We start from the raw sequence: 26,608 nt of genomic DNA on the forward strand, positions 1-26,608 counted from the left end.
TTTACGATGAGTTTGCGTCACAAAACGATGCAAACTGTGGCAAAGTGTATATTTGGGATTATGCAAGACATCACACACATACCCTTGAACAGTGGCGAAAAGGTGTGTATTTGCACAATGCAGCCAAAATTGTGCCAGCGTTGGGGGAGAGAGAAACAGCGCTATATCTTAGTAGATATGACATTGTTCTGCTCTCGCAATTTGATGCAACATAGCACAGAAAATTTGTTTAGCACTTCGGTGCATCAAATCTTAGTAAATCTACCCTGTGTTCCCATTAGGTTTTACACATTTGTTGATATACACTTACTTAAACCCAGCTTTATGCTGGATGTAACTGATGTGGTGTACCCCTACTACAATGTTGTATTACTGCACCTCTAAACCGGTAATACCACATAACTTTAAATTGGAGAAAAGGGTGAACTGTGTAGCATTGAGTACTCCACGTCGAAACATTTAACTCAGATCCAGGGCCCCTAAGAGAGTGCCTCAGTTACAGCTGTAACAGAAAATCTCCGTTCTAATTTGTGGTTGTGTCAAAATAATCTTAGAAATATTTATTTGATGAAGAAAGTGAATGAATTGCAGTGACAAATACAAAGAGTGCCTTATTCATAAAACATCAGACTAAAACTTGGAAAACATTGACTACTGCATATTAAATCAATCAATCAATAAAACTTTATTCGGTCATCTTACCATAAAAGTACAAATACAAATGTACAGCCCATTGGGGATTTAAAATAATTATAAAAGATGTTTAAAAGCCTTCACAAAGCATAAGCATACAATTCATCTTTTTAAACATAGTCATTCTATCATAAGATTATTAAAAATAACCGTACGACTGTCAGTTGAGGAATAAATGAGACCTAATTTGAGGGTGCAGCAGGCCATTTAAAACTTTATTACAAATAAGTGAAGAAGTAGACTATTTTAGTTGTGCTTTGGCCAACATAAAAAGGAAAAAGTGGGGACCTAATAAGATCATACAGTGGTGTGTATTCTCGTAATCAGGTTCAATTACCTCACCAACATGATATAAGCGTGTTGAGATAAGGTTGGAGTTAGTCTCAGGGCCTTCCTTCAGATTCCCCATATATGACCCAGGTACTTCGCGATTGTGCACACAAATAGTGGTCTAGTATCTGATTGTAGTATGCGCAAGGCTGCACTAGAGTCGCGGGTTCCAAGTTGCTTGCAAATTTGGCCCTGGGTTTAGTGTAAGCAATACAGGCAAGGAAGACGTGCCCTATTGATTCGGTCAGGGCACGACAGCAAGGGCAACATTTGTAATGGGCAGCATTGCATGTCCAGGAATTCGTAAATTAATTTACAGGCAAGTTGCTGTGCCGAAATTGTATATATCATTTCCTTTCGGCCGGCACCTTGATAAGATCAAGATAGCTTTCCAAGGAACTACTAACTTTGAAGTCCCTGAATTCCTCCGTTAGTCTGCCCCGATTGCTGTCCCTAGTATTGTTCTGCTCTACCCAATCCCAAGACAACACTTTGATTTGTTTATTGGTGAGCGGTAAGGGACAATTGACGCTATGCCCTGTTACCCCAATACTAGAGATGAGGTTTCTGATGTGCTAGATCCATCCTATTTTATTTGGTGTATCCAAGGAGCAAACCTTGTTAAAGGCAGCTGCGTATGATGACAGTTATGGGTGGTGACAAATCTCTGCCAGAATAGGAGTGGTTTAATGCCCATGTCTCCCGGAATTCCATCCGGACCGGGTGCTTTGGAAGGTACTATTGCTTCTATAGAGGCCAGGATTTCCTCCTTAGTAAATGTAAGTCTCTGTGTGAAATGGAATGAGTCAGTGGAGAGTGACCCTATGTCTTGGTTGGAGATATTTGTATATAGGGCACTAAAGTGCTTGTGCCACACGTTGGCTGCAATGTTATTGGCTAACCCTTACCCAGGAGAACCCAAAATTTCCTGGTATCTGACTGGGCACAAGCCTCCTCGAGTTCTTCCCACCTCTTCTAGTCCCAATCTTGCTTGGCCCCTGCTTGAGATAGTTTGTAAAGCCTCCTTAGGACACGTATCAAGGGCATATTCCTGAGTCTGAGAGCTGTGGCCAGTCATTTCCTTAGGGCCCTACATTCCTGTGAAAACCAAAGGTTCGCCATGTTTGCATCTTTCAGTTTCGGACCACGATTGTGAGGATTGGCAGTGAAGTTTTGAGCCAAACGATCAAAAAACTCTGGGTACAAGGTACTAATATTCATCAGTGAGGACAACTCATCTGGTGGAGATTGAATCACATCCAAGTGGACCTCAAGGTCTCTTTTTAGGGTGTTAAGTTTAGACTCGTCCTTCATGATCATAGGCCAATTGAGGCGACGTTTGTCGTTCGCTAATATCACCTCTTTTATGATCAATTTATTTATCACTGTGCTACCCTTTCCACCCCACGGATGTTCAAACTTCAGGCTAAGTAAGTTGTGGTTGCTTTCACAGTTTTTAACTACGGCCATATTGATTACTGTTGGACATAGCATAAGATCGACAAGGATATTTTCTATATGACTGGCACCATTTGGGCCAGTGAAAGTCAGGCCCCCTCCTCAATCAGATCGCGTTCTTTGGTTTGTGGCCCGCAACCTATGTTCTAGGGCCAATGCATTCATTGTAGGGCTGCTTGGGACAGTTTCTTTATTGGTGGGAGGTCAAGAGGGGGGACTAATCACAATGCATCTTCCTCTTCAACTTATTGGATGTCCTCCCTGTAAAGGGGCTCAAAAGTTAATTTAAAGTCACCATCTATATTTATAGGGTGTGAGGCTCGCCTTGCATCTAGCATCTCGTCTAAAATTTGTATGATACGTGACTTGCCCCCTCTCGAGCTTCTTGCATAGACGTAATAAATGGCTAAGCTCTGTCCTGCTTTACCCCTTAGGCTAGCCACAAAGATATCTAGTTTACTGGTAGGGAGCTCTTTGACCAGAATCATCAATCCTCCTGTGGGACGGCCTTGTTTAGATGCTACTGCTGGTTTGTAAAGGTTCGTGAAACCTGGCACATGTATGGATGTTAAACGCCAGGTTTCCTGAAAAATGCAGCTATTGTGCGAGTTGGTGAACTCAAGCCATTGGGGTAGGCATAGTTTGTTCCTTATTCCAGCCACGTTCCATGATGCTATTTTAGGCTGACACAGGTCTGTGGGTTGTGATTATTCTGGTGTAGCAGGGGCGCCAGAGATCTCAGCTTCGTGGAGCATAGTGTGGTAGAATTTGGCTTTTTCTAAGGCCTGAGTAGCATTTCCCACGCTTAACCGCCTCTGTGGGGTGAGGTTAGTGAATTCTAAGCCAGTCATTAGCTTAGTTTCTAGATGTATCCCCCTAGAGGAAGGGTGAGCTATGTTGGGAGTAAAGTCGATAGTTCTAGCTGTCAAGTGATTATGAGGAGACCCTAGTTGTAGTCAATCAATTTTGGCTAGGGGCGACGAAGGAGATACCCTCAAAGGGTTAAAATTAGGCATGGGCTTGGGGACGTAGCTAGGGGTGTGCAGCTTGAGATGAATATTCGAAGTGGATGGGGGACAAGTCCTAACTTCCAGGGCAACTAAGTTGTGCACTAGATTTTCATCCGCTAGTGTAAATTCTATGGTGTCTACTGGACTATTAGTTAGGACGCATCTTCTTGCTCTCAGGATGTCACCCCTAATCATGGACTTACACCCCTTATGTGCCTGATCCAATGTATGGATTTATTCTTAATAGACTCATCGTTTTTATATTTCGTGAATTTGTCAGCCTTGGGTACGTTTATCATATGGATTACATGCTGGTGGTGGCTAGGGAAATTTGGGGGAGGCCTTAGAGGAGTGAATGCATCATCCCCTCCTTCTCTAGGGGGAAATGTTCACTGTGCAGGTGCCCTTGTATGTAGTATGTTTCTCCCCATTGACCCCCTATCCCTTTCCTGACGTTTTGCCCATGATGGTGGTACGCTGGGAGGGCCCATACCATAGTGGTCTTTACTGTTTGTCGAAGGTACAGAGATGGTGGGCCGAACATTTTGTGTGGGTCGTGGAGGATGTTTTGGGATTGGATCTTCCCTCAGTGATTCTACTACGGGCAGTGGCCCAAGGCCACTTGGCCCTTCTATTCTATTGAGTAGCTTTACTGATGAGGTCAGACAAGGTCCTATTGTTTCTTTCAGAGCAGAGATTTCCCTATACAGGTCTAAATTGGAAAACAGTGGTTCAAAGGCCTCCATCCCTCCTCCCCTAGCCCGAAAAGTGTTGTATGGCCTACTGACCTCTATGTCCTCCCTAGCCACCTGAGCCCCTGTGATGGTGGCAGTGTCCAGTGGTTCAGGTGGATCTGAGAGGGGTAGGAATCTGTTACCGCATGGATGATCTGTTGTGATCATAAATGGGGTACTAGTATCACTAGGCAAGATCGTAGGTGACACATCGGTAACTTCAAATGGCTGTTTTGTGGTAACTGCCTTCTTGAACATACTCAGGATGCATCCAGTTCTTGAGTTTGGGGGGCTAAATAGAGGATGAGGGGCATTGGGCATGGGACCGATGGTAGCATCAATAACATTAGTAGGGTCAAGAAGCTCCTCACACTCAGTAAGTTATCAATGCGGTCGAACACGCCAGCCCCTTCCACGGGGCTCAAGTTCTGAGCTCTATTTTTTGTTCTTTTCTTCGGGACGCCCCCGCCCCTCCCACAGTTACTTTTCTTTTCCCCGTGATACCCCAACGCCATGCTCCAATTAAAGGGAGAAAAGAGGTCAGCGGACAGAGCAGGGAGTTCAAACCAATTAAAACGTAGGTTTTAAATCATATCCTGATGTACAAATCTTTGCATTTGAAAATATAATTTACAATGAAATAGTAGCTCATGAAGCCCCTATAGTCTCATAAGTATAGTAGTGAACCACATCATTGGAGCAGATGTGCTGGCATGATTGTTTAGTTCTGAGTTGATTTGTGGAATGTAAACGTTGAGTGCAGAGTAGAGGGTAATGGGCTTTCTGGATCATCCTTCCATTCAATAAGACATCTTGATTAAGATAAGGACTATGGAAGACGGAATGAAGGATGCTATGATCAAACAATGTGGGTACACCACAGCCCATGACACAAAAATGTTAAGAGTGTGAGTAATAGCCAGGGTGGCCTCTGGGAGACTTGGAGGCAAAGGATGGACAAATCTTTGATGACTGGTTGAATGGAAGGAAGGCAATGGACTTTTGGAGCTATGACAACCCTCATTTGAAGGAGGGCTCCTGGATTACTTCTGAGAGCAGCTAAGACAGCACAATGGTCCTTCTCACCTTGCTGACCGAAACCAGCAGGTCATACCAGCAAACTAGTTGATAGAAAATAGTGATGGTCAGAAAAGGCAGAGTCATCAATAGACCAAGTTAGGTGGGTAGAAAAGTCCCTTACAAATAAAGCTTCAAATAAAAGATCATTCACAGGTCTCTCAACTGCAGCAGGAGCCCAAATAAAATAGGTCCTATGATCAAGGCCACAAGACCACCAAAAAAAGGCTAAGGATATATCTAGAGATGGTGCACTGAGTGGACAAGAATTCCAAGTCTGAGTCTGATAGTCTATTTTTAAGCATAAAGCTACACAAGTGACTCTGTTGAAGTAGCCATGGAGTGTCTAGACATGGGGGTCTCAGAACCGTGAGGTTCTCCTGATGACACCTTCCAACATGTCACAATTGTTCCACATAAATTATGTGGATGGTCAGATGGAGGCTGCTTTTTGGGATTCTAGTACAAGTATGACCATGGATAACCATTGTAATTTTAAAAAATACAATCTCAGAGGTATAGACAAACCAGCAGAGGGGCCAGTTTTTCAGTTTGTCATAGCTCTATTGGCTTGTTGATCAGAGAGAGAGAAACAAGAAGATAATAGGGAGTAGGTGGATTTGAGGACACATTTTAGCACACAGTGCTTGCTGAGGAATGGCTTTCTTTAATTACAGATGGTAAATGTGGTGCTTCCTCTGACACAGCATGTGTCTAGAAAATCCCCATAAATAGCAACTCCCCATTTGCCTCAGTTACAAGAAGAACTCTTCACACTATGGTACCTTACATCCGCATGACTCCATAGGATGTTTGTGGGCTCAAAGCTCTGTTGGAAAGAGTACGTGGAAAGGGGCACCTTTTTACATACATGGTTATCATGCTCGATGGTCCAGATATTTTGGGGCGAGGTCCTCAACACATTGCACTCTATTGCTAGCATTTCTTTGCAACGCAGCCCGCTTTTGGTACTCTTGGGTGACCAAGGAATGGATAGAACTTTCCCCACGATGACTCCACAGCGCGTCTTTTCTCCCACCTACTTTTAGCAGCACGATTGACAGATGTGGAAGCAACCATCAGCATCCTCGTTCAACATGTGGTGAGGGAAGGTGTGAAATCTCTACGCCATGGAAAAGTTAACAGTGATTTTCAGAGACAGAGTTGCCAAATTTGACACAACGTGGTGTCCATTCACCACTTACATATGGAGACAGCACAGAACGGGGAGGTTGCATTTAACAATGTCAAAAATGCTGAGGGCTTTGGAGTTATGGGTGATGGCTCACTCAGACACAGCAAGTGACACCATGTGATCTATACATTTATAAGGACTGCCACCATCAACTATGGACTAGGTGGGTGGGGAACTGAGCCAATTACTTGGGGTTGTGCTGTGGTGTCATATTTTGCCTGTTAAACCATTTTATGCAGGCTTCGGGGAATAGATGTGTGCTGAATTCTTCCCTATTTTTGTGTTCCTTGATACTCAGGATGAATCTGTACTCTGAATAGCAACACCATAAGTATAGTGACAAGTGCTCAGTTCCTCAGGACTCAGCCGGATAATCAGTACAGAGCCCATGCTCGATCGTATAGGAGAGAAAAGATAAACGCACCTTAAACAAGCCAAAACAAAGTAGACTTTCCATGCAATGCAATCAGAATCTTGCCCACCATATTTAAAAGTTCGACCAGTGAGGAGGGCGTCTTACTAAAGTAAAGGATGACACAGACACAGCAGGAATAGTTACTCAACTGGCCACAAGCAGGTCACCTAACCTGTGATGTCTGTGATGGAAGGGTGTGGGATGGGTGTTAGTGCAGCCTCTGGGGAAGGGCTACTTCATTATGTGTCCAGCAGGACACTAGACTCTCTACCACAGGTTTTCTGAGTGTGACAATACTTGATATGCAGAGGTCCAGATAGGAGTTCATCCATTTGTGTATTATCATTACCCTCCTCCTACTCATCATTTATTTTCACTTCATGGAGACCCTAGATTTCCCAAAGGACTGTAGGGGAAATGGCAAATCATATAGTTTGCACCCACACTAACAGATGAAGGGTAGACCCTGTTGTAGCCAACCGGCTGGCCAAAAGACACAGGCAAATAAAATGTTTTTCATGCAAAAGGCACAGAGACAGCATAGAACCCAAAGAAACCTGACCACTTATAGACAATGGTCTTATGGTTGCTATCCAAGAAAACAAAGGCCTGGAGCCTGCACAGACTCTTTGCAGAGAATAGCAGGAGGATCCATTTGCTCTGTGCAGTTGTATTCAAACATACAGGAACCACATTGGTTTATGGTCCTTGCCGTGTTGTAGGAACAAAGTTTACAAGTATATTCCTTAACTTGGACAGGAAAGACATGGTTTTGAAATCTTTCTTTAAAGTTCTGAGATTGATCGCCATAGAATCAGAGTTCTGATTGTAATCCCTTTTTGACCACCATGTTAACGCTTAAGCATCAGGACATTCTGATAAATGCATCAATTATGCATCTATGCAGACCACGAATTCAAAGCCAAAAGTGGAAAGTAGATCATTCAAAAGCGATGTTATAAAACAAAGAAAGCGAGGCCTATGCAATAAAACAATGAAAACACAGACCTTAATGCATGTGCCACTCTTCTTCTGAGTGAAACACACTGCACTTGCTTGTCCCAAGAACGTTGGATCTGGTGGCTCGGAGGACTAATGGCTCCTCTCTATCTCTGATGAAACACCTGGTATCTGGACCAAGGTCACCTGCATGTCCGAAGTAGCCAGATGGACGGAGACCAGCTGTCTGAAGCTCAACAATGACAATACGGAAGTGGTACTCTTTGTCAGAGACACCTCGCTATGGAACTTCCCCTGATGGCCAGTGGATCTCGGTCCCACCCTCTGTCCATCCTCCCAAGCCAAGAACCTAGGCATAATAATTGACAATCTGCTCGCTTAGACCAGTCAAGTCACGTACTCACTGACTCCTGTTTCCACTCTCTCAAAATCCTCAAGAAAATCTTCAAATGGCTCCCGATCAACACGTTAGAACCGTCACCCAAGCCCTCGTTACCAGCAAGCTGGACTATGGCAAAGTACTGTATGTTGGTATCACTGTCCAGCTGACCCTTAGACTTCTGGAGGGAGCCAGACTCACACTCAGTCTCCCTCCCCTCACCTCAAAGATCTTCAGTGGCTCCCCATTCACAGATGTGCACTTTTCAAGCTCCTCACCAACAGATACAAAGCCCTACACAATGTAGGCCCCGCCTACCTCAACAGCCGCATCAACTTCCACACACCGACCTCGCGCACATCTCCTGCACAAAGAGTCGGCTGTCGCGTGTTCTCTGAACTTGCTCCCAATGCCTGGAACAACCTGTCCATTCACATCAGAGCCTTAATAAGAAAAACTGAAGATTTTGCTCTTTTCCTGGGCTCCAGGCCCGGCAAGTTCTGCCTCTGCTTTTAGCTCTAGGAAACTCTGTGCTCTGCAAGTACGTATAACATAACATAATATGCATTCACTCCAGGGATCTGCATTAACTTCATAATTACAGGTTTAAATCTCAGCAAGTCTGCTCAGCCTTTCACCTCTCTGAGGTCAATAAAATGAGTACCACTGGGTTGGGTAACAATTAACCTCTGTTATGTCAGTGCCAAGAGACCCAAAGGTGAATGTTCATTTTACAAGTACACGGTATAAGTGAGAGAGTGGACGAGCGAGAATGCAACACCTTAATGCAGATGTGAAAATGGATACCAAAAGCCTCTCCCCCAACGCCCCGATAGAAAGATATAAATGTGTGAATACAAAGACCATTTAAAATATTTGTTCACATCAATTTCGAGCACCACCTAAATGCACCATGAAGCTTTGCTCATAAAGGCTAGGACTGGAACAGTAGCAGTAATAAATGTTTATTGATTCAGTTAATTAAAACTGACAATTAAAAACAATATCAATAAAACACATAAAAGCAATGCAGAGTTACAAACGCATAAAAATCATGAAATGAGTCTATAAAATGATCAGCATGATTTTTTTTAAAGATGTCATTCTGTTATAAATTGTATTTATAGATTTGCCAAACCGGGCTAGTTCTTTTAAGTCATAGAGCTGAAGCACAAACTTGAGGCTTCTCTACAGGGAAAAACTCAGGGCCAGATTTATCATTCATCTAAGACAACTTGCTGCGCTGAGCTGTGTGAAAAGGAGAGGGCAGGAATGCCCCATATCTACCAAGATATGGGGCATTCCTGTTATCTGCCTGCACTGGTGCCATGGTGCAAGGGTGCCTGTGTTGCATGCAGGATTGTTATTGTGCAGGAAGGGACACCTCCCTTCACAAAAACAATCATCTGAGGCGTTTCCTCTTTCTAAGTTTGCGGCAGAATGCAGCACACTTTGAAGGAGGAAACAACGAGGATAAATAAAGATATTTCTCCTCGTTGCGCTTCCCCAGGAAACGCATAGCATTTTGACGCATTCCCAGGTTTTACCAGTATTGGTAAATCTGGTAATGCGCCACAATCCATGGGTGAATCCGCGGGAACACCCAGGCACCACCCTTGCAACGCCTTTCCAGGGAAGAGTGATGCAAGGTTGGGCCTGGCGCTGCCTTGCATTACACCAGATTTACCAAGCAACACAGGGGCATGCACGGCGACCTTGCGTTGCTTGGTAAATCTAACTTAGGTATTGCATCCCTTGCGACACCATGAATGACGCAAGGGCAACGCAATACCATGTTAAATCTGCCCCTCTGTTTTTTGCAAAAAGTGTTTTTAGTAAAGTGCGACGTGCCTGGAAAAATTCGGGGCAACAGCAAAAAAGGTGCAGAAAAGATGTTCGTCTATAGTCACAAAATCTGCAATGCTGGAGATGGTTGGTCTATTCCTCCAAGATGTTCTGTATTCCTCGATGGGGAGAACCAGAAATCTTGCCCGCAAACATTGCCTCTGCATTGCCCGCTTGGATCACCATTTTCATTGTATCAGAAGTTGCCTGTATCACTTGATAATAATATTTGATAGTTGCTGACTTGCATTCTAAATCCTGTATCGGAAGGACGAACTCTAAGCACATCTGAGCTCCTTGTGTGTACTTAGGCAGCTGATATATCTGTCGGTATGTAATACTTTACAGCTTGTCCAGAACTTTGCAAGCTTAGCAGGAGAAGCCCGTTCTCCATAAGAAATAAGGTATCAATTTTCCCTTAATGACTCAGCGCATGGACTATATAGACCTGTGTTTAATTTACACAGAGCGAACTGTAAGGTTCTAGCTTTGTTCCGGATGTAGTTTATGTGCGTGCTGGAACTGCCAGAAGCTGATAACCAGACTCCAAGGGAGTTGTACCTTCCAGCATAGGAGATCATTAACTGCCCCAGCTACCAAGAGTGCCTGGGCTTCGTTTAACTTCGTCCGAAGATCATGACCTTAGTTTTATTGACGTCAACTGATGGCGTGTTGGCTATATTGTACTTGTACTGTTCATCCAGAAGCACGTTGCATGCCTATTTTTGTCTGGTCTAGGATGACCAGATCATCCGCACATTGAATGATCCGCAGCTGATGAGTGGAACAGTAAAAAAGCCCATTGTGAATATAGGTGCATGTGAGTTTGCATGGATTACGGAATTTAATTAGGCCTGAACTGTGAACTCCGCTCCGCTTGCAGAATTTGCTGAGTTTTCCGCACTCAGTGCTCCGGTAAGTTGGCGAGTGTGAGCGAGAAAAATCTTATCCATGACGACCTCCCGGCGAGATTTCTCACTGAGGGCGGTCATGGATGGTTGTGACCGCTCACGTTGGGAAACCTTCTGTTTGCGTTGAAGAAGCTGGCGTTCGAGTAGAATAGCTACTCAAGCAGTAGAAAGTAGCAGCGGCCTCTTGCGCTGCACACGGTGCCATTCGTGCTGATTTTCCAGCGTGGGACAAACACACAGCGCTAAATATCAGCGTGAACGGCAAAACCTAACGCACTCCGCCACTTGCAGGACTCCACATAGCGCGGCGGAGTTTCTTGGTCACTTGAGGGAGTTCCGCAAACTCCACACAGGCCTAAATTGAAAGGGTTTGAGCTGCATATACGAACCTATATTTTGGGTAGTCTTTAATTATATCTATATTTTCACATAGAAGCCCTGCCAATTTCACCAACTTGCCTATTTTTGTTGCAGTAGTTTTTCACTCTATTAAGAACGAAAAGGTTTCTCTAATGAACTACTCTCATATCCACAAAGCTTATACCCCAAATAACCTCATATATTGTGCTCCAAAATGACACATTTCACACTAATCACCATTCATATATTTATATTTTAGTTCAAATGGTAGCATAAATGTGACCATGTGCAAATTCCTTCACCCCAGAACATTTTAATAAATGAAATAATAACTTACCTGTGAAGTCCACACATTAAAACCAGCAGTGGAGAAGAGTACACCACATACAGAAGTAACATAAAATGAAATATACACCCACACAACAACAGCACTGAAAGCATGCAAGTACTGCTATATACAGAGGTCGTTATTTAGAGGTGGGAAGAAACAGGACATCTGCTGCAAATTTCTCCCACCTGACAGTTCCCATGCCTCATTTCTACAGGGGGAAGCGCTGTGTCTCTCCTGACAGAGTCTCAGCTGGCTCTTCTGTTGGAGATCCTCATAGAGTGGCCTGTGCTTAATTTCTATAGTGTAGTGGCCCAAGGTTTTGCACAAAAACGTGTGGCCAGCAGGGGCTCCAGCGCAAAGATGGAGGAGCGCCGCCCCACTGCTCTCTGAGCAGTTCAAAAAGGAAAATTAAAATTATACATTCTAGGTGCGGGCGGGGCTGGCAGGAGGAGGAGTGGCGAGCTCTCTCTAAGTGCGAGTGATGGTTTGGCCGGCCGTCTTGGGCGGCCCAAACAGTCATGCGCAATTAGCATTTTTCCAGGCAATTGTATTGCATAGCTGGGTGGAGATCATGCACAGGCTCCCACTTCCTGTCTGAGCGTCAAACCAGGCCGCTTAGACCAATCACAACGCTGCTGCCATGCTGGTGACAGCAGCATTGTTATTGACATGGGGAGTCTGGGAGTCTGATTGCTTCCGTGCTGTAAGGAGTCAGAAGAGAAGAGGATGGTGGCCTTATTCAGCTAAGAGCTATATATTTTTTTGTATTCCTACCCTCCCCTCCCCACCCCACCACCCCCATTCGGTAGCAGCCGCCACTGCGTGTAGCTGGCTCTATTGAACGTCAGGGTGCTCAATACCATGGCTGCATTGTCTTGATTCCACCTCCTGCCTCTTTTATCCCACTTTTGCAGGTTCTTTTTCATCCCGGCTTCTCCCTTTGTAATTGTTTTTCCATTTTTCTCTTCATTCTTCTTTTACCCCATAAGTGGGTTTCTCTCTCTTTCTCGGAGTCAAAGTCTGATGAGGAAAAATAAGTCCTGGTCCCCACAAATGAGTTCTGGTTGGCCCCACCTACAACCACTGCCTGTCAGTGGCCCGTTAGCGGTCAGGTATTTCAGTGTCAAAAAGCTCATCCTACATAGGGCTGCTTTCTGACAATGATTTCATCTATATGTGACCTCAAAGAAGGGCACAGTGATCACAAACAGGAAAGATACAGATATGTCCCTGAAGCGCAGGGAGAAAACTCCCTGTGCATCAAGCACTTTTTTTGGGTTTGTCAAAAACAACCGCCTGCTTTGGGGGTTTGTTTCTGAAAAAAAAAAAAAAAGCCAAGCAGGTCACCATGACATAGGAGCCAGTGCAGCATTACATTTTTGTCGAAAGTGCCCTTGCTATGTTGGAGTCAGCATATTTGACCAAATTAATTGTCAGTATGGCGGAAGTTTTTTTAAATGACAGTGTGGGCGTTTCTCGGCCAGCAATAGCGGGGTCTCCATTATTCCAGTTGCTTGGCGCTCCCCTTGCCAGGGATTGAAAGAGCCCTATACTCTTTGAATAGTTCAGGGCCCATCTAAAAATGTTTACATATATTATCTATGTAGTTGAAACAAAGCATGATAAACATCAGGTACTCGCCTAACAGATTCACACGCACAAGCTAGTATCTCCTTTTTGGCAACAAAAAAATATTTATTGATCACTGTAAACAGGGCCGGCTTTAGCGCTGGTGGCACCCTGTGCGACAATGTTTGTTGACACCCCCAAGGGCGCTCCCCCCAGACTCCCTCACTTCTACCCATTAACAGTGCCCCCTCAAGTCTCTCTGAGTACTCTCTCTCTCTCAGATGTATTTAATAGTGCCACCTATACCAGTGTAGGGTGTCAGAGCACTTCACATCACAAACACTACACAGAGACAATCAATCATAGGTGTGTAAATCAGTGTATAGGAAATGTTACATCAGACAGAGGTTTTGAAGGTGTAGGAGTTGCGCATCATCCATACTGGTAGGCAGTACAGTTTAAGAGTGCTTGGTCTGGAGAAGCACAAACTAGGTATTTAAAACTTAATACCATGGTTGGGGGTTACATTTAATAATAACAATTTTTTTTTTACCCAAATGAACCCTTTTTGAAACATCAGAATAATGAAAGACAGAGGAAAACAAAGGGATCTCTCTGACAAAAGCACTGACCTATTTAAACTATATGCACTTTGTGATCTGCATGGTACACATTCTTTGCAGCAGGCACATTGACCCTCTGTGCTACCATAAAATGAGGAAAAACTTCCACTTGACAAAACTCTTTTTCTTTCCAGGAAGATCATTAATCACCGAGTTATCTTGACATTTTAATTTTGGTTTGAAAATTGTGGAGGCCAGCAATGCAGCAGCAGGTGGTTTTAAAACCATAAAATACTTCCAAACACGATGCCCCCTCCAAGAGTCAGCAGCCGGTGCGGTGACACCGGTCGCACCGCCTGACTGTTAAAACGATAAAGTATTTCATATAAACGCCATATATTTATATTCTACAAAACAAGTTTTTATTTTCTCATTAAAAGGACACCTTAATCTCTTAGTAAACAATGTTTAATAGTGCTATGAAGGCTCTTGCTATTTCCATTTGCAAACTTACCAAGACCCTGATTAAGCACCAACACAATGGGGTGAGGTATTTATCATGCCTGGTCAATACTGTCTACTTCCCAGTTTTTATTCAGAAATGTGGACTCATCAGTGTAATTTCGTGCTTACCGCACCTAATTTCACATGTTTTTGGTATTACCAGGCATTTACGCATAGTAAATTTCACCAGATTTGACCTACTGAAATAAACCTGGGGAAAATTGTGGGGGGCTATATTTACTTCACCTAGGCAGTCCCCTGTGGAGAACTTCGCAGGGCTTTGAATTCCACTCCCTGAGCAAACAGGAGCTGCACAGACATTTAAGTTTTGCCCCATATTTGTAATTAGGGCCTAAGTTATTTATAAAAGTTTGAGCAGACCTCTGCAGTCGACTGCATCACATCCTTCTCTTGATGTGCACCCCGACTATCGACCCCGGAATATCAACGGGCGATGTAATATCGAGGCCAAAATATCGAAAAAATATTGTCAAGTTAGTAAATATAGATTTTCTATACCTATCTCCACATATATGTGCCTATGCAGTACATATAACTTCAAGGTACGTAGATGTGGAGTGAGGAATATTAAGACAATACTTTCCTATCTGCAATTACCTTTCAATATTTTCTCCCTTGATATTCTGTCCTTGTTATCCTTCTATTAGGATATTACGGGGGTCGATAATCAGTAGTACAATCCTTCTGATGATTGTCACAGGGGTCACCTATCACACCTGCGAAGGATTATCGCGACACTGAAGAGTGCTGCATTCCAATTGGCTGGTTCCATAGTTTGCTCCCATCAAAAGTTTTTTTCCATACTTACATTGCCTTCGTCATCGAGTACTTGGATCTGCCCCGAGTCGCACAGTTTGACCACAGCTCCGACAGGGACATCGAACTCGCGACCAGTTTTAAGATCCAGCCAGACATAATCCCCCTACAAAAACAACACAAAGAAAGAGAAAGACAAAATTAATGTAAACATAAAGTAAAAATTATTGCTATCAATGGTACATAGCATAGGAGGACATAGGGACAATAGGCATGATGTATATTAGAATACTATTAAATGCACAAAAGCACTTGCAAAATAAGTGTGATATAGATACATTAAAGATAATCTAGAGCTCAGACAATAGAAACCATGATTGCAAGGATTTCTATGATACTTTACATTTCCTATTAGTATACGAGATAAAGTACCCCTTACTGTGTTACAATGATATTGCAAGTCATACAGCAGTTTGCACAAGGATACAGAGGACGAAGGCAAAAGGGAGAGATCAGTTATAAAGTCATAGAATTCGTACGTCACTTGCAATATCATTTGAGCCAGTGTTATTTTAGTCCTTATGATATAGGGTTTACCAAAAACAATTCTTTGAACCTTTGTCTCCTCATCTTATTAAAGCGGTACTATGGTTTCAGATATATTAGATTCATTTTAAATGCAACCTATGAAAATAATCTGATATGCAGCTTGTAATTTTATATAAACCCACATTTTAAATTCAATTTATTTTATGGTTCATTCAATTCAACAGTCTATCTACTTTAAAACTAGTGGTTACATGTAGAAAGATTCCTAGAGTCTGTTTTGAACTTCAACACTGCAACAAATGTACAAAATAATAAAAATGCCCTTTGTTGCTTAATCACTGAATTTTGAGGGTTAAAACACATTCAGATGTAAGGAAATGAAAAGGCAAATGTTCTCAGCGCCCTGTCTTTCATAGAGTCTGTTGGCTGGGAGTGGGATTAATAACTCAATATTCAACTGTAAATAATTATTTCTTATTACAACTGAGGAGTGATGTCATAGCTAAACTGTAATAAAAAGTCGACAATTTGTTTTAGACATTCATTGCAGCATGACCATATATGTGCATTTAAAACAATGTTACTGCATGTCTATAAACTAATAGAGAACACAAGGTCAACATTTTGGAAACCTGGCACTGTTCCAAAAAAGGGGCGGGGGGAGAGGCCCGAGTCATATGTAACAAAGGGATTTTCTGCTGTTTTTTCTCATCATATGATAAAAAACAGCATGATTTTATACATCCAGTCTTTCACATTTTAAAAGAGAACAGACCATGGCCAATTCCGAAACAAATATTAAAACAGTACTTAAGAGTTTTTCGTTTGAGGTACAAGATGCCCAATCAGCTAAACACACCCACACTTTTAGTTTTGTGTCGGCATACCTAGAGGAGAATACCCCCTGTCCACATGCCAAACTTTCAGAAATATGATCACATCTTCTCTTGTCTTTTGCTTCACAAAAAAGAAGTTTTATTTCTTCAATATTGAACGTTTGTACTTTTATGTGAGGATATTTTTAACACAACAGCAATTTTACAATAACATTATATATTACTGTGCTATATGTGTGATAGGATATAATCTCCTATTCTTCATATTTTATTACAGATGGATTTTGACATTAGAATAATACTGTAATATCAATATTACGCATTTCATCATTTGTAATAATCCATTAAAAGTAGTAATGGTGACACTGCACTTGGACGACCTTCGCTCAGTGTGAAGGAATTCTGGGGCCCTATTATGTAAAGGGCGCGCTTTCCCTGTTTGTGCCCTAGAGCACCTTAAAACAGGTGTGCCAGGCGTAAACAGGGAAAGTGCGCCCTATTACATGAAATGTGCTGCCCCCAGTGCAGCTGCAAACTTGCGCTGACCTGGGGGCAGCACATTCCTGTGAAAAATGGAGCGGCTACTTTGAAGCCACTCTCTGTTTTCACAGTGCAGAAGGCAACCCGCCTGCACTTTTACAGGGGATTAGAGATCCCCTTGCAGGCGGGTGCAGTGAGTGACTGCATGCAGTCAGTGACTGCCCCCGCCTGCAAGGGGATGTCAGTGGAGTCCATGGGAAACCCTCCCCCCCCTCCAAAGGGCTTCTATCAGGGGGTGCACTGACAGTGCGCCACCTTTTAGATGGCGCACTGTCAGTGCACCTCCCAAGAGCTTCTTTGCCTCTGTGCCCACGTCTGTAATACGGCATGGCAAAGGGATTTCCTCATTTGCATGGGGCACGCTTGATGCAAATGAGGGGACGCCCCCTGAAGATAGCACTCGCGCTTTATGTGCACCAGCGCTATCGGTATTACAGATGGTAATACCAAAGTGCCCCGGGGCACGCAAAGCAGCTGCAAATGCCCGTTGTGCCCTCAGGGCACTTATGTAATACGGCCCCAGATGCCTAATATCACAGCCACTACGTGTGTCAGCAGTGCAAGTCTGTAAAGCACTGTTAAATTTTCTGGTGCACAGAGGTGATACTGAGGGGTCCCTACTCCAGCTGTCAATCATTTGCTTCATGCGAGAAAGATAATTGGGGAAAGCTTGGTTTTAACTTCCTAGAGGCCACATGTTATAAGTGACAGGTACAGTCTATCCGCATGTTTAACCTGCAGCATGTTGCACACAAGTAGTTCTGCTCTCAACATTGAATGCAAGAGCTCAAAAACCCAAGCATGCAAAGTGATGTTGGGTAAAGTCAGCACTGGCTAATGGTGTCACACATGACATATCCACCCTTTTTGTTTGCATTTGAGTTATATTTTAAAATTTGAAAGCAACAAATCGTTTACAAATTGTGAACTGTGATCAAGAAAGCAGACTAAGGTTGTCTTCATATCACATTTTCATCTCAGTTCAAATTTTAGCATTTTATGTGAGCCTCAGAAGTGAAGCATGTGTGCAAATGCAAAATCTGTATGCATTTTAAATTAGAGATAGGTGAAGTTATGGGACGCTGCTTTTGCAAATTTCACTACATTGTAGAGAAAAGCAGCATATTTTATCACATTTTTTAAAGACTTGCGGGAATCAAAGTCAGTAAAAAGATTTTTTTGATAAAAAACATTCACGGGCACAGACATACACCGATTCACCCTCATGGGTGTACATTCAACACCAAATGGTGCTCTCAGGTACGATGGGGTAAAGGAGGCGAAGACAGGGGCCCTTATGTGTTTCCTGGCCCGTCAGCATGATAGCGGAAGTAAACTGGCCCAATTGAACTGCTGGTTTCTATTCTCAAAAAGTGAAGGAATCCACTCCATGGATTGTTCACTAATGCAAACCAGTGGTCCATGTGACTCATCAGCAGCCTGTGCTCTACTGTGTCAAGTGCTGCAGACAGATCTAAATGATTCAGAGCCGCAGGTCTACCTCCACCCCTCAGGTCTAACAGTTTTTCATTGATGATTGTAACAAATGTCTCAGTGCTTCTACTTGGATAAAAAGCAAATACAACATTGGAAAAGAAAGAGTAATTTTCCACAGATGAACGTGCACAAACACTATTATTTTATTCAATGCAGTGGTATGTTAGCAGCTAAGGGGCATATTAACAAGGACTTTATGTCCGCTTTTTTTGGCTTTAAAAGCCAAAGAAGCCGAGATAAAAATATCGCCCTATCAACAACAGGGTGCTAACATGCAAAATCGCATGTTAGCATCCTTTTTCACTACGCTTCCCTTTGCATCTCTAATGAGATGTAAAGTGGGCGTTCCAGAGCAAAATAATAGGAGAAATGTCGCTAAGCGACATTTCTCCTATTATCAAGCTTCACGCTAACCCTGTTAGAGACAAAAAAAGCAGCGCTAACCACGTTTAACGCTGCTTTTTTACGTCTGCTAATTTTCAGACTTAGCCATGTAATCCAATGGGAGGTGGATTACATGGCTAAGTATGGGCTATCAACAAGGATATCCCTATCCTTGTAGTTTTATCGCTGCATTACCAGCGATAACCTCCCAAAATGCCGCTATCGCTGGATTTTTTATCGCCTAGGCGGTTAGCGTTGTTAATAACGCGATAACCAGGTGATAGCGGGCGTTAAAAAAATTAACGCTAAGCGCCCTTAGCGTTAACTTTCCCTGTTCCTTGTTAATATGCCCCTAAGTAGGGTCAAACACACATTTGCACCACAGCAGAGGTTAGACATGGGGAGCACAAGTGCACAGAATGGGGAGGGAAGGAGTCTGGCAGTCTCTGTGCCTCCTCCGGGAAAGAGCTGAAGGTACTGCACGAAGAGATGGGGAGACAGAGAATGATGAAGAGCGGAATGACAGCCAGAGCTGCTGATCCCTGGCATTTCATAGGTTTCTTGGGCGCCATTTTTCTCTGTCCCCTGGTGAGAGACAGCTCTGACCCGAAGGTACATTAACAGCAAAACTGAGATCCTATAGATGAACATCAAAACGTTTCTAAAGATAAAAGCACACCCCTCTTTCTTTCAGTATATCTACTTCAAGTCCACGATATAAAACAAGTAGGATATTTTGTAATAAATCAAGAACTTTTTAATACTAGTATTATTTTAATCTTTATTTTACACCCAAGCTATTTAAAATGGATACCATAGAAAGGTATTTTTAATCGTTTAACCTTTTTTTAAATTATGTTCAGCCAATATATGTGAATTATTATACAAAAAAAAGATGAGACGTAACACAATTCATTTTTGACGAAGAAACATGACCTTATCTCAATTAGAAGCTCACAGCAAACAAATAATATACATTTGACAGTGATCCTAGCCTAAACAGTATAGCAGAATGCCTCAAAGCCCTCAGTCCTTCACACATGCCTATACCCACCACACACAGGGGCATATTTTCAAGAACGTGTGATAACTACCACAAAAGTAGCTTAACGCAACTCTTCACATCGCAGTCTATCGCGGCAAAATAACGCCGTGTCAACGTGGTATTCTCAACACTGCGGTACCATGCGATAGTCTCACGATAACGCATCAAATGAACATGTTAAAATCAATGCGACGTTGCAAAAACGCGAAACACAAACGTGAAAATAGTAGCGATGACGCCAATCGCGATACAAAAATCAGCGAAAACCAGCTACAGGCCTGCAATTCCCACGCGTCATGTGGGAAAATGCACTATAAAACTAGAAAAAAACTACAAACAAAAGCTAAACAACAGCGAAGCACAATGGAGGTAGCCGGAGCAAGTACAGAGGACAACCAGAACCCCACAAGCACGCCGGAGGACCAGCCTGGGACCTCGAGGTCAGGAAAGGGCAAAGACAAGAAGAGTAGGAAGAAGAGATTCAGTCTGCAGGAAAACAGGATCCCGATAACGGAGGTGATAGAACACCATCAACTACTGTTCTTCACCTCCACTGTGTCACAGGGAACTAAAAATTGAATATGGCAAACCATTGTGGACAAGGTGAATACAGTCGGAGTGCTGAAGAGGACAATGTAAGAGGTCAAGAGGCGCTGGAATGATGTGAAGCGCATAACCAAGCAGAAACTCGCAAACAACCGGAAGGCAGCAATGCAGACTGGAGGTGGGAGTCCAGCGCCACAGGAGGAGCTGGACGAGATGGAGGAAATGGTGTCCACAGTCATCAGTGGGGAGACGGTGGTAGGAGTTGATGGCCCGGACACTGCTCAACATGACCGGACACAACAGCAACAGGGTGAGTAACGAACAGGGACTGGGGGTACAGGGGGAACTGGGCACAATGGCACACATACACAATTAAGCATAGCACATCTGCGGACAAACCATACCCCCAACTCCCACCAAGAGACCAATTCACCCAAGTATGCAACATCTCAGCACTGTATAAGCACAGAAGCCAGAGGCACACCGCATGTGAGGGATAAGGGGCAGCTAAATCAGAGCTGCAGGGGCGACTCCCCCAAAATGCGGCACACACACCTTACATGCAGAGCACATCAGCATTGACAATGATGTGGTACAAACTGCAACATGTCCACAACAGAACAGAGGACACAACTGGTGCCGCATGTGCATAGAAACTGGCCAATCACATTTGGCATTGCAGGGAAATGTGAGTTGACAATGTACAAGTACAAACACACATCCGTGATGTTGTCGGAATGTCCACTGTCCCGCATCAAATAGTCAGCTCCCCTCAAACAGTCACAATGTACACTGTCATGCAGTCTGAATGTAAACCTGTACAATGCGTCAACATACATGTGAACACAATGTTAAACTGCATCTCCCCTTCACATTGCAGGGGGAAATCCAACACCTCCTGCAGAGCAGGCCAAACCTCTCTTCTCTGATGACGAAGAGGGCCACCCCACCTTCGACTCCGACGCCCTCCAACAGCTCATGGAGAGCCTCCGCAGCCCACTTCCAGGAGCAGGGCAGCCCAGCTGCTTTGAGGAGAACCCACCCCCTGCACAGGACACACAGCAGGCAGCACCCACCACCACGGCTGCCTCCCAGGATCCCCACGATGAACACATGGCCTACCAACGCCATGTGTGAGGGGTGCCAGGAGAAGCTGGCTGAACAGGTGCAGGTGGGGTTCGACCACATGGCAGCCAAACTAGACACCACTCACAGTCCCTAGCGAACACCCACAGTCCACTCCATGCTCTCCAACGAACCATGGCTGACATCGCTAGAGTCCTGACTCTGCGACAAGAATGACTGTCTAGTCAGAGTGCCTCCAGCGATCTTGCCCGGGAGTTGGGACACATGCGGAGGATCATGAGTACATGGACGGGACGCAGGCAGAAAGAGCGGCTGCCACGGCTGCACACCAGCGAGAGGTAACTGGGTCCGTCAATGCCCTAAAGACCCTCCTGATGGCATTGCTGCCACAAGACCTGGCACTGATGCATGCTGCTGCTACCACCCCATCTACATCTCCGGCCCCATATGTGTCAGTGCCACACAGTGCGGCAGACATTCTGCCTCCGGCCCCTGAGGTGTCTGCCACACAGTCCTGGAGACAGAACACCACATGTGAGGCACATGCAACAGCAGAGGATGAAGATGCGGATGAATCTGCCTTTGTGGTCAGAAGGAGGCAGTAGCATTCATCTCCGCCATGTGGTCTGTTTCTGCTTGGTTCTGCCCTCTGCATCATCACCTTCCACTGTCCCCCAATGCACTCTGCGACACTCACTTTGGACCTCGACATGGACTGCCATATTCTGTTTAGTCACCAGTGACACAGTTATCAGACTGTGGACTGAACTCCTCCTCTTCTGATGTACTTGTCATTCCCTGAAGGACTCTGGCTGGCCCTCCACGGGCCAACAATGTAAAGTGGGGTTTGCATGGCCCTGTACTACTCCAGCTGCAACACTCCACTGAATGTGCAATAAACATTCATGTTAACACAGATGTGTCATGTCTATGATCTTTCAAGTGTGGAAGTATGAATGAATGTAGGGTCATTGATTTTCCCTTACGTCCATGTTGCTCATGTTGTGGGACTTGGGTCACAAGGTGACACATTGCCGATTGCGGTCCGAGTGGCGCCGACACTACAACAGGGACACATCCATTAGTTACTTCCTTGTCCAGCCCAGGACGGAACCACGCACAGAGCCCCGGCGTCATTGTTCACACCCTTACGTTGGACTGGCATACGCCAGGACAGCCCACTCCGCTTACGCTCGCAGGGGACGACGACAACGCTACAGGTCCCAGGTCTTCCCTATAGGGATCTGCTGCTCACAGGTCTAGTTGTCAGCCTGCCACAGCCACTACCTCACGGCTGGTTTACACCCACACCACACCCATCCATCACAGGAGTCACTGAACATGTGACCTTGCCAATAAAAAGGGCCGGGCGCACTTGCTGGATACCATTTCCACTCTCTAACTGTCTCCGTGTGGTTATCATTCATGCATGAGGGCCTAGGGCCCTGCCACCTCACATTGCCCAGTGCCGGGGGTGACATGATGGCGTACGCACCACTGGACTCAATCATAAGGGGTCCATGGCTTGGCTTGCGGTGCACATACTTGGTGGCACGGGATACTGTACGGCAGGCACAGGCACACCGCCACAGGACGGTGTCTTTCGGTGCAATGAGGTAGGGGCACCTAAAGTCCTGAGCAGGTGTGCAGCCTGCAATGATGCGCCGTCCTGGCGGTCCGAACTGGCTAAGATTAGTGTGAGCCCTGCTGGACCGCTGTGTAGGCCTGAGCCAGCGGGCAGTAAGGGCCTCCCGGAACGTGGCGTTGCCTCGCAGTTCACAGAGTTAGTGGCACCTCAAGAGCTGAGCGGGTGTGCAGCCTGCGATGATGCCGTGTGCACTGATATGGTCTCTGCAATTGCGTCATCAAGACCCAGAATCAAGTGTGTGACCTGGTGGCCCTCAGTGCGGGGCTGCATGATGTGGAGGCTGCCCTGGTCACGTGCCCCGCGCTTGGAGCTCCCACCGACACGTGTTGGGCCCTCTTGGAGACACGCCGGTGGCAGAAGGTGAGCAGTGAGTCCTGGTTGCCCAGGGGCGGGCAATCATCGCTGGGTGGTGGGGGGCTAGCAGCCTGTGTGCGGAGGGGCGGGCAAGCGATGATGGTGTGTGCAACTGTATGGACTCTGCCATTCATGTCTATGGAAACTGTTTCAGATGAGGGACCTGAGGGACTTGGGAGACTGCAGTGTATACCGGCACGTGGTTGGAGACACAATAGCAGCAGGTGAGCAGTAAAGCCTGGGTCCGCAGTGTCGGTACTCTCTCTCCTTCTCTCTCTCTCTCTCTCTCTCCCTCTCTCTCTCTCTCCCTCTCTCTCTCTCTCCCTCTCTCTCTCTCTCCCTCTTTCTCTATCTCTCCCTCTCTCTCTCTCCCTCTCTCTCTCTCCCTCTCTCTCTCTCTCTCTCCCTATCTCTCTCTCTCTCTCTCTATTTCGCTCTCTCCCTCTGTACCTTGATGAGCGCATGACACACCTTCTTATCTAGATTTCTGTCTTGCAGGCTGTGACTTACTGAATTGTCCTGACAAGACCCGCCATGACTCTTCAGAATTGTTGTTTTGGGTTTATTCTGTAACAAACGTCTTATTTGGATATTATGAGATGAATGTATGATTTTCCTTTTTCTGTCCAGACATATATGTTAGGTGTTGTGATTGTGCGACTTCAGGTGAATTGTTTGGTTCATGATTTCATGGTGTTGATGTGCAATATCTTTGTCCAAAGGGGAGGGGGCTGGGGGGGGGGTCCTGGGGGTGGTGGCGGTGGGTGTTGTTGCCCTATTGGGGCTCCGGGCTGCATGTTCAGTTGCTCCAGGGCATCTGTTGTTCTTCATGTGTGGCTGTGGGCTGTGCTCCCTTGTCTGGTGCCGGTTGTCGTCCGATTTTACACCAGGTAAGAGCAGGTGTTAAAATCCTGCTGCTAATGCGCCTTATCGCATGTTTTGTGATCTTATCGCCGACCTGGCTGGTGGTGGAGAATGTTGTGGAGTGGTGTTGTCGCAGCTGTTTACACGGGAACGTCTACTCTGCATATCATTAGCGTTAGTTGCCGGGCTCATCTGTGGCAATATTTTTTGCGACTTCTATCGCAGGTAAACTGGTGATATGGGCTGTTAGCACCAGCTTGTGAATGGGGCGATTAATTTATCGTGACTTTGGCTGCAATAAAGTGCCGATAACTCGCTGATAGATCCTTGAGAATATGCCCCACTGTGTTTTGGAAGCCACCTCTATCTCAGTCGTTTGTCTCTACCCTTCAAAAACACAAATGCCATGAATACTGTTCAGTTAGTTGCATTGTATGGAAATTTAGCTTACGTGGAAATCTTAAAAATGAGACACGGACTGTTTTGTAAATCAATTATAAATAACGCTGAAATCAGAAATGTCTTATGTTACTAAGTCCTTATGAATTTATCAAGACAACTATTTTTAGCCCTGTTGTGATTTTTGGGCCACCAAGTCTGAAATTATTTAACATGACTTCCTTAGTTTTACTGCTCTACCCTCTCTCAAAGCACCTAAGTAGCCTGTTTTTTATCTGCTTTGCAGTGTCTAACTTTTTGTAGAGCGTGGGCCTGATTCACATGCAAATGCCTTGTGTTACAGGGGAGCATTCACATTTTGCAATTCACTAATAATGATAATTTACTCATGCATAATATTGCACCTGAGCAGTTTCAATATTTTGTGTCATCCAATCGGTTCACAGAGCCATGGAGTTGGTATTCCAAGAGAGGAGATGTCCTGAAAATGTGGTGAGTAATCACAAAGTCATTGGTAAGATGCATCGAAGCTGAAGCCATCATGCCATTTTGCAGCATGCTACAGCTCAAACGAGCAGCTGCGTCTCCCATACCTACGCCTAAGGAGCATACAGCATGTCGGTATAAGTTTACATGTACACCCCAGGCGAGTTAGTGCATCCGCTGAAGAGGTCTGTGCGTTACTCTGCAGCCCATTTTACCCCTTTGTCCTTCCATCGAGTTGTGTGCAAACACTGGTTATTTCCACCGGGAAACAGATTCGTAGTGTTCACATCATTTTTATTAACTAAATGATAAAGTCTTTTGTTGCTTTGGAGCCAAGAACTAAGATCACAGTATAAGAAAGAATCTTAATGTAAATAGGGCAACCACCCCACATAATGAATTACCTTCATACATTACAACAAATTAATTCATGTTTCTGCTTTATTGTTCTGCACTGGAAGATCAGAAAAGGGGGTAATCTTGCGTAAACTAGATGAAACATTTGTGCAATGGGTTCCTCTGGCCGTTCTGCTTCTTATTTCACTTTGTATCATTATGCCACAAAGTGCTTCACTACCATAGAATTGGTACCAGGCGCTTTAGTAACAAGCTTAACATATTGGTTACGCTTCCTGTACTGCCTAACACAGAAACAAAATGTTTATTTCATAACAGACAGAAATCAGGGACAGAAATCTTAATGAAACTGGTTCAGCAATCTGTGCAGTTTGGAAGTAACAGGTATGAATTCCAGAGGAATTACTCTAACTTTCATCCTTCTGAAGTACCAGTGAAGCGGGCAGTACCAACGCCTGTGGATTACAATTGAAACTGCGCAGCAAAGCTGTGGCAGCAAGAGCTGCTAAATACAAGCCATGCCTATAGTTTGAAATCCCTGGTACTTCTATAAAGAAAACGTCACTGCAGTGAGCATTTGTAGAGTGCCATGAAGAATAATATATAGAATTATAGATGGGTAACAATGAGTACGGGTGATGTTTTTAACCCAGAGGGGTTGAGTGACATCAAATTGAAAACAAGAGAGGAGCTTGAGTTGTCTATGATATCATTAAGAACCCCAATGACATTTAGCAAACACTGGATGGTGGAGTTGTCATAGCCTTGGTCCTTTTTGACCTCCCAGCAGTGTTTGACAACATCCAATGTTGCTTTCCAGCCTTCAACAAATGGGTGCCACCAACATTCTTCAAGTAGACTTGTTTTTGTCAGGGGATCTCAAGCGCTATCTCTGCCCTCTGGATT

At 44.6% G+C, this 26,608-nt stretch overlaps 1 protein-coding gene across 1 annotated transcript in view; it reads right to left on the reverse strand.

Moving 5' to 3' along the window:
- The window catches only part of MYO7A (myosin VIIA), a 739,224-nt gene that overhangs the window by 397,389 nt on the left and 315,227 nt on the right, over positions 1-26,608 (reverse strand). Inside the window, exon 3 of the mRNA XM_085623258.1 lies at positions 15,164-15,277. Within this exon, the coding sequence (XP_085479384.1) occupies positions 15,164-15,277 (114 nt within the window). The remainder of the gene's footprint in view (positions 1-15,163; positions 15,278-26,608) is intronic.

Source organism: Triturus cristatus, chromosome 8 (assembly GCF_964204655.1).
Source record: "Triturus cristatus chromosome 8, aTriCri1.1, whole genome shotgun sequence".
NCBI classification, from domain to species: Eukaryota; Metazoa; Chordata; class Amphibia; order Caudata; family Salamandridae; genus Triturus; species Triturus cristatus.